Source organism: Macrobrachium rosenbergii, chromosome 51 (assembly GCF_040412425.1).
Source record: "Macrobrachium rosenbergii isolate ZJJX-2024 chromosome 51, ASM4041242v1, whole genome shotgun sequence".
Classification (NCBI taxonomy): domain Eukaryota; kingdom Metazoa; phylum Arthropoda; class Malacostraca; order Decapoda; family Palaemonidae; genus Macrobrachium; species Macrobrachium rosenbergii.
Window position 1 is genome coordinate 15,940,876 of NC_089791.1, and position 16,526 is coordinate 15,957,401.

General features: G+C 34.4%; 1 protein-coding gene and 1 long non-coding RNA gene across 2 annotated transcripts in view; one reads left to right on the plus strand and one right to left on the minus strand.

The window, feature by feature from the left end:
• The window catches only part of LOC136833143 (uncharacterized), a 492,490-nt gene extending 491,010 nt beyond the window's left edge, over positions 1–1,480 (plus strand). Inside the window, exon 7 of the mRNA XM_067094840.1 lies at positions 511–1,480. Coding sequence (XP_066950941.1) covers positions 511–605 — 95 coding nt within the window. The 3' untranslated portion in view covers positions 606–1,480. The remainder of the gene's footprint in view (positions 1–510) is intronic.
• LOC136833144 (uncharacterized) overlaps positions 1–16,526 on the minus strand; it is a 689,668-nt gene that overhangs the window by 645,749 nt on the left and 27,393 nt on the right. The window lies entirely within an intron of this gene.

The following is a 16,526-nucleotide window of genomic DNA, read 5'->3' on the forward strand; positions in this document are numbered from 1 at the left end:
TACACATTATCGAGCAACATGCCAAGTATTCACCATCAATGCAACCTCCGGCAGGTGATTTAGTGTAGTTTTCAGACCACTTTCAACAATAAAACTTTCAACTTCGTCAACACGACGGTTCATACCATATTTTCTGCTCTGCACGAAAAAAACTAAATTTGAATTCAAACTAATTTAACTCTATTAATTAAAACTCGGGTTCACTTTTATTAAATTTTAATCCTAGCGGACTAATTTCAATTAAATTCATTACCAATTCAACTTTATTTTCATCGCATTTTACTCGTTTCCAGTACAGTCGTTTTCATTCTGATTCCATTTCGTTCGCCAGGCCTGCTCCTCAAAACTCATTTACCTTTAATTTTTGAATTTCACTGAATACCTACATGATGCAGTTCCCGCATTTATCACCACAGATATCCAAACCAATTACCCACACCTAATCGGGCTATTCTGAATCATTCTTTATATAATATTAACCTAATTCTGCTTCCTTCTGAATTCCTCCAGCAGGTGCAGCTTGGAGCCCATCGTCAGCCATGAGGATCTTGATCTCCGGTATGACAATAGCCTCAGCGATGCTGCTCATCTCCATCGTGGCGTAGGACTACGAATGCTGACACAAAATAAAAATAAAACTTAGGCCTTCGACCTACCCATCATGTCGCGGCCGAATGTATCATTCATGACTTCAAATCAAGAAATGTCCTTTTTCAACAAAAACAAAAACTTCCCCTTTATTTTTTGGCTGTAGGATTCCCTAGATGCGAGAAATATTCATGCATTCAAAAAGATACATAAGACATGTATAATTGTACATACATACATAAATACACACCATACACACACACTATATATATACATATATATACATACATACATATATGTATATATATATATATAAAACAAAAACATATACATACTTGTATATGTAACAGATAGATGTGTGTTGTGCTCTACAAGCATACATACAAATAGGGTATAAGGGATCAGTGTACATAGAAAAATCTATAGCCTTTTTATTTTCTTGCAAAGACCAATAAATATAAAAACAGATCTTTAATAGTACTTAAGAAGTGTTTTAAAATTTACAAATTAGCAGCAGATTACTGTGAATTTTAGAGTACTTAGCCACGGTGCCCATTTGAATGGCTTTCTGTGGTATGGCCTTAGGTATCTTGTAAGACATACAAAAATAAAAAAGAAGTCCATTTTGAGCCCTTGGAAAGATATGAGTAATCATAAGAATCATACATATATAAATTTATAAAAGTATAATTCCTCGTGGCCAAGAGGATAGCTTCGTGGACTTGTCAGAACACACCACTGCCAAGTCCGCGGGTTCGAGCCACGGGGAATTTTTTTTTTTCTTTTGTGTGTGGGATCAAGTAGGGTCCAGGGACATTAGGCTAGCAGCCTCATAATTTGTGTAAATAATACGATGAGTACCGGAAAGATCCTTAAAAGGTCAGGGGTTGCTCGTTCAACATCCTTACATAAAACTATATATATGTATATGTATATATACAGTATATATATATATATATATATATATATATATATATATATATATATATATATATATATATATATGTAGTTATCTATATATGTATAATTCTTGGCTCATCATCTTACTAAATAACACATGAACTACTGTGACTTCATACTGTTCATATGTACATATTTGTCAATGTTCTTAGGATAAGCTTGGAAGTTAAATGTACACATTACAGAGATATTATACAAAGTATATGTACTATGTACTAAAGCTTTTGCTATTTGAATAAATAGGGAAAAATGAGTTTATAATTACAGTAAAAGGTAATTTTTCCCAAGTATTTTAATACACTTGTTGTGTGAATGCATTGGACTATCCAAAAGATCTACTTGACACATAGGTAAATAAGTAAACTGTAAACAAATATGTAGTGTATATGTATACACAAGTATATATACATATCATGCTTATATGATTACAATATAACTTATGTATATATAGAATACATATGTGTACGTATGTATATGTACTGTGTCATATATATACATATATATGATAGCCGTCAATTACACAAAGCGTGTTTTAGCTGATTTTGAATCTAGAGTCGGTGGCTGAACCTTAATCCATATCAGATAAAAGTATTTTTTGTCAATCTGTCTGTCTGTTTGTCTGTCTGTCTTCTTTATGGTTGCCTGCCTGTTTTTAACTCTGCATGAATGTCAGTTTCTATGTGAAAAAAAAATATGTATTTGGCTGACCTCTACTTAACCATCTCCAAACTTTTCCTTCCATCTATATTTTACCTTCCACTGAAACAGTATTTGCAAGTTACTGTATGTACAGTATAGATGAAGACAGATCTGAACGATCGAGGGACGAATTCTTACAATATGTAGTGACAACTTTGTACAACGGCGTTTTTATGTTTGCCATTGTGCCACTTCTTCAATAATAATAATAATAATAATAATAATAATAATAATAATAATAATAATAATAATATAATAATAATAATAATAGGTCATCATTAAATGTCAATTTATAGCATGGTTAATGCAACATGTAATCTCTCCCTTTGCCCAAAACTGCGACAACCTTGCTTCCTCCTTCAAACTTCATTTTTAAATTTCTTGAACTCTTCAAGATTTCATTACTATGCAAATCTAACATAACTATTTATGAGAATTAGGTAACCGTCGGAGATTACCGAAGGGTGAAAGAACGGTTATGGAGCCGTAAAATTGATAACAGAATCTAAGACAATCGGAAATGTCAAGAGGAAATAACTTGAAAAGAATGATCTCTTTAGCTGGGATATAAAGAAAAAGGGTTGATGCGCCAAGATTCCTGGGGAACAACAAGACCCTCTCATACGACATCATTTTAATAATCTAATTCTAGCAATTTCTACTTGTATGTATGGCAACGTCTGGTGAGGGTTTATACACAAAATTGGACCTAAAATCTGGAAAAAAAAGTCAGTTCATTGGAACCAGTAAAGTTTTACAGCAAATATCATATGTGACCAACTTTCAATGAGAGACGAATGGTACTGCATCTGGCTAATCTTTGGAAACTAGTGGCTAACAGTTTTTTTTTTAACAGGCTCACTTAACCTAACATTGCAGATATTTAGGGCTTCATAATTTATATATATTATGCATGTATTTATGTGTATGTGTATGTATTATATACTATATTATAATATATATATATATATATATTATATATGTATATGCATGTGTATGTATGTAATGAGCTTTGCTTCCCTGTCAGTTGTAAGCCATTCTTCGTAGATGTTCACATTCAAGTAATCCTTAAGAGCAACTGACAGTATACCAGGAGTTATTTATTTGAGTTAGGACTCATGGCAGTCGAGGGAGATACCTCGGGAATGACGGCTGGTTCAGGCCCCAGTGCAATTCCACGTTTCAAAAATTTCGCGACTCCTAAAAACTCTGATCCACCCGACTATTCTCCAATTCATCTCTTCCCCTCCCCATAAACAAACCTCTGTTGGAAGAGGGGTTCTTTTTTTGGACAGCAGTCTGTTGACTTTGTGACCACTGAAACTAGGATGGGAAACTCCCGCTCCAGCTTACGTCACGTGATGATGGGTGCGCTGGCGCCTGCGTAAATAAATGCTGTATAGAAACGCTAAATATTTCATAGCAGTTAGGATTACCAACATATAAGAAACTCAACAACTCTTCTGTAGTGCATCCTTCTTTATAACGTCTAAAACACACACACTCTCTCTCTCTCTCTCTCTCTCTCTCTCTCTCTCTCTCTCTCTCTCTCTCTCTCTCTCTCTCTCTCTCTCTCTTTCATCCTACTTTTATTTACTTTCTTCTGGTAAAAATATCTTTCTTAACTTGAGCACGTCTTGAAAACAAAAGTGACAAAAAAAAACTCAATGACACAAAGACGTCCACGCGACGATTCTAATTGATTCTAACTAAGGAAGATTGAGTTCCTGTCCCTTCTCCGCATACTTGATACTTCAATTGCGTGAGTGCCAACACTTCCTCAAAAATAAGTCTCTCTCTCTCTCTCTCTCTCTCTCTCTCTCTCTCTCTCTCTCTCTCTCTCTCTCTCTCTCCTGGTACACGGAATTTTCCAATTCAGTTATTTTCATTTATTTCTTACTAACATAATTCGGAAGTCAGACTTCATCGTTCTCTTTCTTCCTACCCGTTAACATCATCATCATCACGGTCACTGATATATTTATTCATCAACAGAGTTCCAATTATGATTAATTATCGTTAGCAATAATGTCATTATCGGCGGGAGTGTTAAAAGGGCAGGTAATGTCGTCGCCTTTGTGCATACATAATTGAATCAGTTTCCTTCCGGAACCCAAATGTCCCGCAATTCGTCACACTTCTTCAGAGATTTCCAACAGAAGAAAGGGTTTACCTGATCAGACACACTCTCTCTCTCTCACACACACGAGTTTTATTTCCTCGAAAACTAATATTCTGCATTCCTTATGGGGATTCTGAAAAATACACAAATCTATGCACTTAGTTCCTGAAGTAATAAATCGATTAGATTACTCTATTAATAAATTGGAGAGAGAGAGAGAGACCCTTCTTTGAGGGACTGGACGCTGTGCCAAAAAATGTCTGTTAATAATAAGTTTTTATTACATTTTCCCTTTCTTCGTTTCTCTCGAGAATCGTCTCTCTGGCTTCCACCTCTTTCTCATCACAAGAGGACCGATTTGCATATACATTGCGTATTAAGAGTCTATTTCTTCTAACTTATTAAACGAAATTCCTTCGTTGCAGAATGCTGCCTTTCTTAACCGTCTTTCATTCCTAAAAAAGTACGCTTAATATGAGGGAATGAGGACACTAACATCCAGAAGAAAAGTTGCGTTAATTCGCTTTCATTCGCCATCCTCTTTGGTGTACATCGGAGTTTTCATCTCTTTCAAGTCATTTCAAACTGCACGAAACTTCTAACCAGTCGTTAATGGAACTCTCTCTCTCTCTCTCACACACACACCCACACACAGTTACATTATATGCAAATCAATGTATTCCAATGTAAATACACATGTCAACAACATTTTCATATGCAAATTACATGTGTAAATATACATACACACACAAACACGCGTGAGTGTGTGTCTACTTACATCATTACAACCTGTAACTTGCAACGGAAATCCTCTGTTACTATTCTGATCCAGGATTTAAAGACAAAGAAAAAAAAACATTCCATCGCCAGTGATAATATTTTCATTTTAAAAGTAAACTCGATCCCTTCCTTTCCGAAGATTTATTCCGATAAAGCCAATTAAATGAAAACAAAAGAAAAAAATGGAGACGAAAAAACACCGCCAATCTTCCAGTTCCGAAGGTGAAATTTCCCCTTCCAAAAATCATCACATTCCATCTGCATTTGAATAAAGGGTCTCCTTTTTCTTTCCAGTCCATCAAACTTAAGCCAAAAAGCTTTTTTTTTTTTTCTTACTAACAGTAAAAATAAGCAAAAACCCATCCCATTCCCTTTTCCTCCCATTTTTTCTCCCGGCATTTTGGAAGGGTATCAAACTCTCTTTCCGAGATTCTATGGAGCCTGCAAGTGTGGAGCCTCTCTCTCTCTCTCCCTCTCTCTGTTCTATGTTTTGTCGTATTTGTTGAATGAATTAAAACCCCTCCCTATCACCTCCACCTACGCATCTCTCCCCATACCGTCATCCTCCCCCTCCTACTATAATAACCACTTCTCCCCAACCCCAACCCCTCCCCTCCTCCCATCAACACGTTTCTCTTTAACCTCTTTGTCTTTGGTTTTTTCCCCATCTTTCCCTTTCTCCGACGAACCCAGACAGGAAAAAACACTAAGAGCCACAAAGACATCATCATACGACTCCGTCGAGATGCATCCTCAGACCGAAAACCAATTTCTCTTTTCATATTATAACATTCTCTCCAAGAGCCATCGTGCGTCTCTTGCAAATGAGAGAGAGAGAGAGAGAGAGAGAGAGAGAGACAGAGAGAGAGAGAGAGAGAGACTTCGGTGTAATTAGATCTTCGAAATATATTATTCAAAGAAAAATCCATGCACACAGGCACACACACTAGAAAAATATTTAAAGTAAATAAAAAAAAAATTCGTGCATTACCCACATTAATGTAATCAACTCCAGATCAAACGCCATTGTGTCATAATATTCAGTCAGCATTCTCTTCCCATTTTCATCGTTTTGCTAATTTCCAACTCTCTTTTACCTCAGATAATAGGCTAATTTTCTTTCTCTCTTCTCTTATCGTCTTTCATTTCTTCTATTAATTTCTCACATATAGCTAAATATAATGGCACTGAGTTAGTCGATCCTAGCGCAAATTAAGAACACATGCCTCAACTGATACCTCATTAAAGGAAAGAAGCTGCAAGCTCTACTCAGAACATCATTTCTAATTCCAAGATAGTATTTGAAAAGGTCAGATCTTATATTATATTGCAGTTACACAAATGTTGCTCAAGGTTACTTTCTCGATTCACTTTCTAAAGAACCCAATTTTTGAAAAGTTTTTTTTTTTAATTTTTGACCCACACATCGCTATTTACAGATTCTGTCCAAACTATCTACCATACAGGAAAATGGAAAGTTTTCATTTGCTTTTTTCTTGAGGAGACTGATTGCCTACGAGATCTAATCCATAAACTTTTTGTATAAATTTTCATAAATAAAAACATTCTCTTGATCCATAAATATATATATATATATATATATATATATATATATATATATATATATATATATATATATATATATATATATATATATATAAATCATATATCTACTCATTAACTCTAACAATACTCAAGTCACTCCAAATTATATATCAAAAAGTGTGTTTAACCCTTAATTTTCAAAGCCAGCTACAACACATCACCTAGTCAATTGTTCATTTGCCTATCTAATGTGAAATTAGATTTAGCTTGAACCAATTCTTATATCTTACCTTGTAATACCATTTACTTGGTTGCAGACTAAATAAACAAACTCAAGAGGTGCTAAAGACTAGTTATCGTAAGTTTTGGTTTCGATTTCAGGAAAAAGCTTTTCTTGACAAATATCTCTTGCCATAGTAGTTGGTGGCCTTCATCTTTAACCAACCATTTACTTTATGTATGATTTTTTTTTTTTTGCGTTATTCTCGACTGCTTTGGGTAAGGTCACACTCACGTTCTTTTCACAGAATTCACTGTAACTGATGATGACCATATCCTAATGATTCTGAGCCCAAGCTGTCATTCCCCAGCTACCGTTCTTCTCCATTCTTGAAAGTGCATGTCTCGCAAACCGCTGCCTTGACCCAAAAGCAGTTGAACCTTAACCATTATTGCAATACCTTTACATACAGGGTTTGGTTCAATAGGAAACATAAATTTACAAGCATACTTTAGCAAAAGCGACTGTGCTTATCAACATGTTAGGAAAAATTATCGCTGACGTTACAAAAACAACTGGGTAAAGGTTAGTGTCTCTCAGTACCACTTTGCAGAACTCGCGCTTGTCCTAAGGATGTCAAATATTTGTCTTTTTAACGATTAAGTAATTATGGTTGGTGGTAGCATACTCTTTTAACATCACCACTGAGATGATGGTGACATTTCAATTACTACTACCGTTTCATAAAAAAACGATTATTATTATTATTATTATTATTATTATTATTATTATTATTATTATTATTATTATTATTATTATTATTATTATTTCATCATTAGCGATTATTATCATTATTAGTATTATTATTAAAGAAATACTTATCTCTCTTTTAAGGAACACCTACTTTCTCCACTCGGAAATTTCCTTTGATTTGCCTGTCTTTCTTAATTTGCTGCGGTACCATGACCTAATTCATGGCAGCCTATCCTTTACTTTATATACATAACCGCATATAAATCACTTCCAATTTTCCTAGATTAACCGCAAGACTCATCCGTCTTCCTTTATTGTAATAAGCACAAACTCTATAGCTCCAGTATCTCTCTCCCCCTCCCTCTCTCTCTCTCTCTCTCTCTCTCTCTCTCACCAGAATGTATACACAACAATACACAGATACACAATGCGTGTAGGAACCTTTATGTCCAACACATACACCTATAATATATATATATATATATATATATATATATATATATATATATATATATTATATATATATATATATAATATATATTTTTATATACTTATATATATATAATATAATATATATATTATGTTGTATAAGCAAGTTCTTTTCAAAAGTATTAGGGAACATCCAGTCGGATGTCAGGTGCGTAGCTTTTATTTCATTTCACTACCTAATTATGTTTATTTATATATACGTACGTATAAGTACACAAGCTATATATACAGTATATTTATGTATATTTAAAATAAACAAATAAATTAATATATATATATATATATATAAGTATATATGTATATAAATGTACATATACATATACATATATGTGTGTGTAAATTTATATACATATTTATATATTTATATTATACATATATATATATCATATATATAGCTTGTGTACTTATACGTACATGTATATAAATAAACATACAATTAGTTAATGAAATGAAATAAAAATTACGCACCTGACATCCGACTGGATGCTCCTAGTACTTTTGAAAAGACACTTATCCATGCAACAGGATACCTCACACAACATGAAAGCTCCAACATTCCTTTGAAATTTCAACCCGTATTCTACTATACGACAGAGAGAGAGATAACATGTAATTAATAAAACTCTGGTTACTTAGTTGTTACAATAACTGAAAATTTCCTGCCTTGAGAATCCTTCCGTTATAGGGCACTACGAAAGAGGTGGACATCCCAGTAAATATTTTCATAAATATAAAATTTTAAAAAAATGTCTGATGAGTCTACTGAAGTACCAAATTTTCCAAAGATGAAATTATATTATATATATAATATATATACAGTATACATTATATGTACTATATATATATATATATATACATATATATATATATATATATATATAAAATTGTCCCTAAAATTGTCCCTGAAAGTGCAACAGACCAACAATTAAACTCAAAATTCCTGAGTAATCAAATATCATGAAAAACTAAATGTTTACGCACCAACCACTTCGTAATGCCAAGAGTTGTAACACCCCCACCCTCCCTCCCCCGAGTAGAGTTGTATAAATGCATTTGAAGCAGAGGCTTTTTTATGGTGGGGGGGAGAGTTTCATTCAACGTTGAGTGTGATGTTTTACTGAGAGCTGTGTTTGCTTTTATGATGAATGTGTACTAAATTCATAGGAGATATACTTAAAAAAAAACCACTCTGTGCTTCTTTTTCATGAATGTAGAATGCAATAATAAAAACAAATATGATGTGGCTTCCGCTTGTTTCATTTGCACCTCATATCAATGTCAAGTCGTTTAGACTGATCATGTGGCAATTAGTTTTACTCAAACCGGGAAACCATAATATCGTTGGCACAGTAAATTGTCTTTATTACCTATTCAGATTAATAGGTTTACTTCCTGGCCACTGGTGACCTAAGATTTGGGACAAAAATCCGCAGTATCTCAAGGCAGATGATCAACAGTAAAGGTTAGCGGAACTTGGTAGAGAAAAAGTCCCCTGAACAGGAAATGTGAAACAAAAATGAAAAATGTAACGTAGTGATAACTACACATGGATCTAAGGCAACCACAAAGCATCCCCCACACAATGAACAATAACACCAAGCCATGAATAATCAACTGAGTTTTTGTGAAAACAAATAAAAAATGTGGTTGATGTCCACGAATCTATTACTGTTAAACACAGATAAATTATGATATAAAAAACCTAAATAACGATAACCATGTACCACAAGTTAAAATCTTGAACATACAAAGAAAAATCAAACTAAGTACCAACATCAAAAATAATCAGTTACCATTAGCATGTAAGAACGACGCTCAAAGTGTGGAAAGGTGGTCATACTGAGCTAATCAGACTTCAAGGGAAATTTACAATTGTAATCTCTTAAGCATTATTCAAAGGGCAAAACCAAAACAAAATGCAAACCGCGACGGACAATGTGCAAATTTTGAATGACTCATTAGGAAAAAATCATACGACTAAAGAGCAGAAGTAGCGATCAACAGCGGTAGCCTCTTCGGAAGCAGACCATTTGACATGGTGCGGTTGTTAATATACATGCCACTCATGTAAAGAAAATCGAACATGCAAATACCTTGTAACAAGAGGCAACAGCGATGCCTACCAGATACCGCCGACTCCGGTACTAGTTAATTTTCTTGCTCTCCACCCGAACGGAGGGATACATGGATAAATTTGGTACACAACCAGTCTTTAACATTATTTTCATGTGCTAAGAAACTTAATTTAAGATTACTAATGAATATGATTCCTTTGGAGGTATAGTGAGCATCATGGTTACACATGTGATATTTTTAACAACATATTCGTCCTTACAAAACTATGCCATCATGGTAAATGTCCAAGTGTCGATGTGGGCCTGGGCCGTTTTCAATATCTCGCTCAGCTCTAAGCCGTAATCATCTACTGTTGTCGAAGTCCAAAAACAGGCCTTCCCGCTAAAAGTTACACTCCTTAAACTCCCAACATCCGAATATCAACCATTATCAGCCACGAGGTTCACCTTACGGTAAAATTTTCGTATAATTCCAACCCCCACCCCACGGTCCACCTATCTCCCAGAAAATGGACCACGAACAAACAAAATATATGACAGTATGTGTATATATATATGTACATAAGTTCATACACACGTTTATACATACATACATACATACATACATACATACACACTCACCCACACACCCACATACACCGGAGTCTAAAGTTTCTAATGTCATCTATTCTTAAAAGAGAGAAGCGCCTTTGAGAGAGAAATTGTCCTTGTAGATTTGGGAAATTAAAAGTCTCTTCTCACAAATTATTTATTATGTGGAAGTCGCTCAATGCCAGGTGTATTGGGAGAGAAGGAATAAATATACATCTACTTATTCATTTATTTTCTTTGTTTATAATTGAATTCCTTTAGTTTACCGTACAGTTCTAATTCTGAAGCCATGGGCTGTACCATTGCCTCTCAGCTATGTCCCTTAGTAGTTTATATGCGAGTTTGAATGCTTGGTCCAAGCATTCCCTCATGACTTATGTCATTTCAACCACAAGGAGGCTAAGTTTTTGGTTCATTTTGTTTGCTCGTGGCCCTTTTTCCTTGGGGAGGAGGCGCCAAAATTAAACAGAATATCCTGTGGGTTTATAAGAAAATGTTACCAGAAGGTGAGCCTCGTGACTGATAACGATTGATAATTGGATATTGGGAGTTAAAGGGGTGTAACTTTTAGCGGGAAGGGATATTTTGGACTTCGATTATATTTATATATTTATATATATATATATATATATATATATATATATATATATATATATATATATATATACACATATATATGTATGTATATATATGTATATATAATATATATACTGTATATATATATATTATATATACTGTATATATACTAAAAATCAAAAAAAGATGCACGTGATTTTCTTATCAGCTGCAGCCACAGGGAAAGCTGGAAAATAATCGACAGAGTGCCAAGCACTTCCGTGTGATTAACACATCTTCGGGAAATATTGTGCCCCAAAGATGTGTTGATTACGCGGAAGTACTTGGCACCCAACCATTTCTTTTCAATCTTTTCCTGTGGCTTCAGCTGATAAATATATATATATATATATATATATATATATATATATATATATATATATATATATATATATAATGTATATGTGTGCGCAAGTGTGTGTATGTATATGTAAGTATATATGTATGGTTATATATATTTATATATGTATATATATATATATATATATATATGTATGTATTATTTACCGTATGTATGTATGTATGTATATACACATATATACTGTACATACATATAATATATATAATGTATGAGATAGATAGATATTAAGGTGCACAGAGATAGAGTTAAGCTCATAATTGTTTCCCTACATTTTTTAAACAAAGAAAGAATGGCCAAAGCCAATTCCGATTTCCAGGGTTTGGTTTACGAATGCTACACATTATGAATTTACGTTTAATAATGAGCCGTCACATTTTTCCGTCACAAGGCCAGCTTGAACAATCCGCATAAAACAGCCAGTCTTCAAACTAAACTAGGTCAATCAGCCAACAGAATGTCAATTACAATGGCTCCGGGTAGGCTTACATTGACCTGGAGCGACGATTTCAAAGAGAAATCACTTTTTGGCTGTCGACTGCCGGGCGACAAAAGGGAGCGAATGTGTTCCCTGTAGTGCACGGAAGAACAAGAGCCGAACCCCGCTTAAAGATACCAAATCATTTGGCCCAAGTGACCTAATAAATGACAATCTCCGCAGACACTGCGACACGTGGGGATATCAAGAATAGAATAGAATGTAGAATTTAGGCCAAAGGCCAAGCGCTGGGACCTGTGAGATCATTCAGCGCTGAAATAGATATTGACAGTAAAAAAGGTCTGAGAGGTGTAACAGGAGGAAAACCTCGCAGTTGCACAATGATATAAGTGTTAGAACAAGGTGGAAAGTAAGTTGGAAGAAAGACAATATGAACGAAGGTTCAGTAAAAGAATGAAAGGAGTTGCAGCGAGGGGCAAAAGGGACGCTTCAAAGAACCTTAAGTAATACATACAGTGCACCGCATGAGGTGCATGAAATACACTAACCCCCTACGGGAAAGGAAATTTCAACAACATGCTATTCGTTGACTTCCCGTATTCGTGATCTTGGCAACACAAATACAGTTGGTCATAATACGGATAGTCAACTTCAATAAACTCATTTCGAAAGGAAAAGCCAATAATGAACAAGGAAAAATTCTATGTACATATACATTTAGCAAAAGAATTCAAACAAAGACTTAATGAAATCATTCTTCGCTCACGCAAACTAGAAAAATGAAATAAAAAAATTTTTTAAATTAACTCATTCGTACTCTTCATTTTCAGCATCAACAGATTAATTTTCATAAGTGTGGGTATAACTTTAATCAAGAGATATTAACATTTCATAAAATTCAATTACTGTAATTGCATGATTGTAATATATATATATATATATATATATATATATATATATATATATATATATATATATATATATATATATATATATATATAGAGAGAGAGAGAGAGAGAGAGAGAGAGAGAGAGAGAGAGAGAGAGAGAGAGAGAGAGAGAGAAAGAGAGAGAGAGAGAGATTGTGTTTCCAAAGATATATGCATCCTAAGGTTTTTCATGTCACTACAATATTGAACAGTACAGTTATTGAAATTACATATACATATACATACATGTGATATATATATATATATATATATATATATATATATATATATATATATATATATATATATATATATATATATATCACACATTATTATTAGGTGAAAATAAGAAACGGGGTATAGGTCCTTGACCGGTTTCGACTTTTATTTCCAAACCATTGACGTAGAAGGACTGATACAGAGTGAGAAATCACAAATATATATACACAAGAACAGTACTGACGAACATACACAACACAGGTTTCCATATCCCCACTCAGGCTTGTGTCGAGGTAGGAGTGGCCTTCTAAAACTCCATTTTACAAAAATCACAATAGGACTCTCAGGGGACATTGCTGATAACAGACCATACCCCACCTAGATCCACACCTGACAGGTGTCATGGAGGCGGAGTTTGGAAACCCATTAACATTACTACCCTCGTACTGTGTTTACAAATATGATAATCCTATTTACATATCAAGAACTCCCAGACAATATTAGGATGTGTATAAAATCGTGTAAGTCTTGTGACAACTTTTATATTGGCCAAAACCGGAAAAAGCACTGAAAAAAGAATTGAACATAACATAAGAAATGTGTGAGATATGCACAAGGGAACAGTGGTATATTTGTACATGTTAGTGAGAACAATCATGCTATCAACTGGGAAGGGGTGCAAAGGATTGTATATTCTAATAATGCACTGAAAGGAACATCATTGAATCTAGCTTCATAAAAGAAAGTTACAACTATAATATGAATATCAGTCAAGGGATGTATAAACTTGATCCTTTAATATCAAAAGAAATTTGTAAATTGTTTAAACTTTAAGGTAGGCAGTAGAGATATATGAAAATAGATTATCATATTTGTAAAACACAGCACGAGGGTAGTAATGTTAATGAGTTTCCCAACCTGCTCCATGACACCTGTCAGTGTGGATCTGAGGTGGGGTATGGTCTGTTTATCAGCAATGTCCCCTGAGAGTCTACTGTGATTTTTAGCCAAATGAGTAAAGGCCACTTCTACCTCGACACCGGGCCTGAGCGGGGATATGGAGCCCTAACGGTTGTGTATGTTGTCAGTACTGTTCTGTAGTATATATTTGTGATTTCTCACACTCTGTATCAGTCCCTGTCAATGGCTTGGAAATAAAGTGAAACCGGTCAGACCTATACCCTGTTTCTTATTTTTCACCTACAGTGGTAATGTGATAAATGAATCACGCACAAAGTGATAATAATCATATATATATATATATATATATATATATATATATATATATATATATATATATATATATATATATATATTATATGCATAACTGGTAAATATTTGACTAAATAGTTTGAACTATAAATGTATACCAAAACATGAATGCCATACATGTATACAGTATACATGCATCTGTACAGGTAGGAAATTTGACCTTGACTGTTTCCACGTTCGATGTGTCGGGACTGCAATCACCTCTTGTGTATTGATGACAATGAATATGAAACGTATAAAATTTACATACAGCGAAAATGAATAAGGATGCCGTTGAATCAATGTTTCCAGAAAGCTGTCTTTCATTTTCCAGGTTTTGGTTCTTTTGATAATGACAATGCATGTCATCTAAATTTACACACAGACAATAAGGATGACAAATTCACACTATGTTTTGAGTTTTTATGTAAAATAAATGGTGGATGATGACTTCAGAATATATTGCAACTCTAACAACTTTAAATAAATCCCTTTTATCGATACTTAATCTTTGAGAAATAAAAATATTTCAAAGGAATCGTAATATTTCACCCTTTTTGCATATAGAATAGAATATAGAATTTAGGCCAAATCAAGCACTGGGATCTTTGAGGTCATTCAACGCTGAAAAGAAAATTGACAAAAAAAGACTGAAAGTTTAACAGGAGTCAGTTGTTAGGAGAGGATGAAAGTAAGATGGATTAAACTTTCCACAACCAAATTACTATGTAGTTAATGATAAAAATTCCGGTTCCACGATCCACTCACTAAGCACTGAAAAAAATAATTCCGGTTCCAGCGTCAAGCCATTCACTTAACAAGAAAAAGAACGCTCCACCTTCCATATTCCAAAGATAACATTACAAATAAAAGACCACATAATACATTGCAAAAATAACTTTGCAGTATTCCTGAGATTCGTTTTTTAAATCTAAACGAATAGCAAGATCATTTACTTCATTATGGAAAGTTCTATGAAAGGACAACGCTAATATGCCAAAATAAGGCCAAGGTGTGAGTAGGGCAATAACTTAAGGTGAGAATCACAAATGATACTTGCAATCTTGCGAAGATTCTGAGGAATAAATAAAATCTAAATTTTACATCTCTGTTCATGGAATTCTTAACCAAGACTCAAAATCTTCAACAAAATTAAGACCATCATAAATATAATACGCAAACTTTGCACAGGAGTCCAACCTACTTTCCAACAACAACACCAACTGAGCTATGTAACTGTATGAAAAGCTCGCATTTTGACAGAAGCCTGCGAATAACGAAATTCGTCAAAGTTGTGCTCATCCTTCCCAAAAGAAATTCTGGGCACCTACACATTCAAACTCACGTGGCGGATTTAAGCACTGCAAAGAGTAAGGCAACGTACCTTTCATCAGTTTTGCACTGCAGATTTTATCACGGGCAATTTCCTTCAGCCACGGTGCAATTCAAATTCTTTTATGGTGCTTTTCGACACAACTTGATAACAAGGTCCGAATGTACGAACGGCCAGCTGGTGTATTTTTAGGACCAATTAAAAAATACCCCGGGGTGCCTCGTCCATTGGATTAATTAATGGGCTTAATAAAACCTTATCTCGTTTCTCTCTTGTGTGTGCAGTTCTAACACTCGCATACACACGCGCGAACTATTTAATGCACACGCTCATCGTGTGCTCTGAATGAGTGCCAATATGGCGGCCATTACGGAGAATAACATAGTGCCAGGATATTGCAAACGGTAATGACACGGAGTTGCACGATCAATGACAAGCCGGCCAATGGGTTCGTGGATTCAAATCCCAATCACGGAACGAAGCAAGGATCGCTCCCACGGTGGATTCACTTAATGAAGCACAGTTCATTTTCTCATGCTCCTGTAACGTCAGTTTTTCATT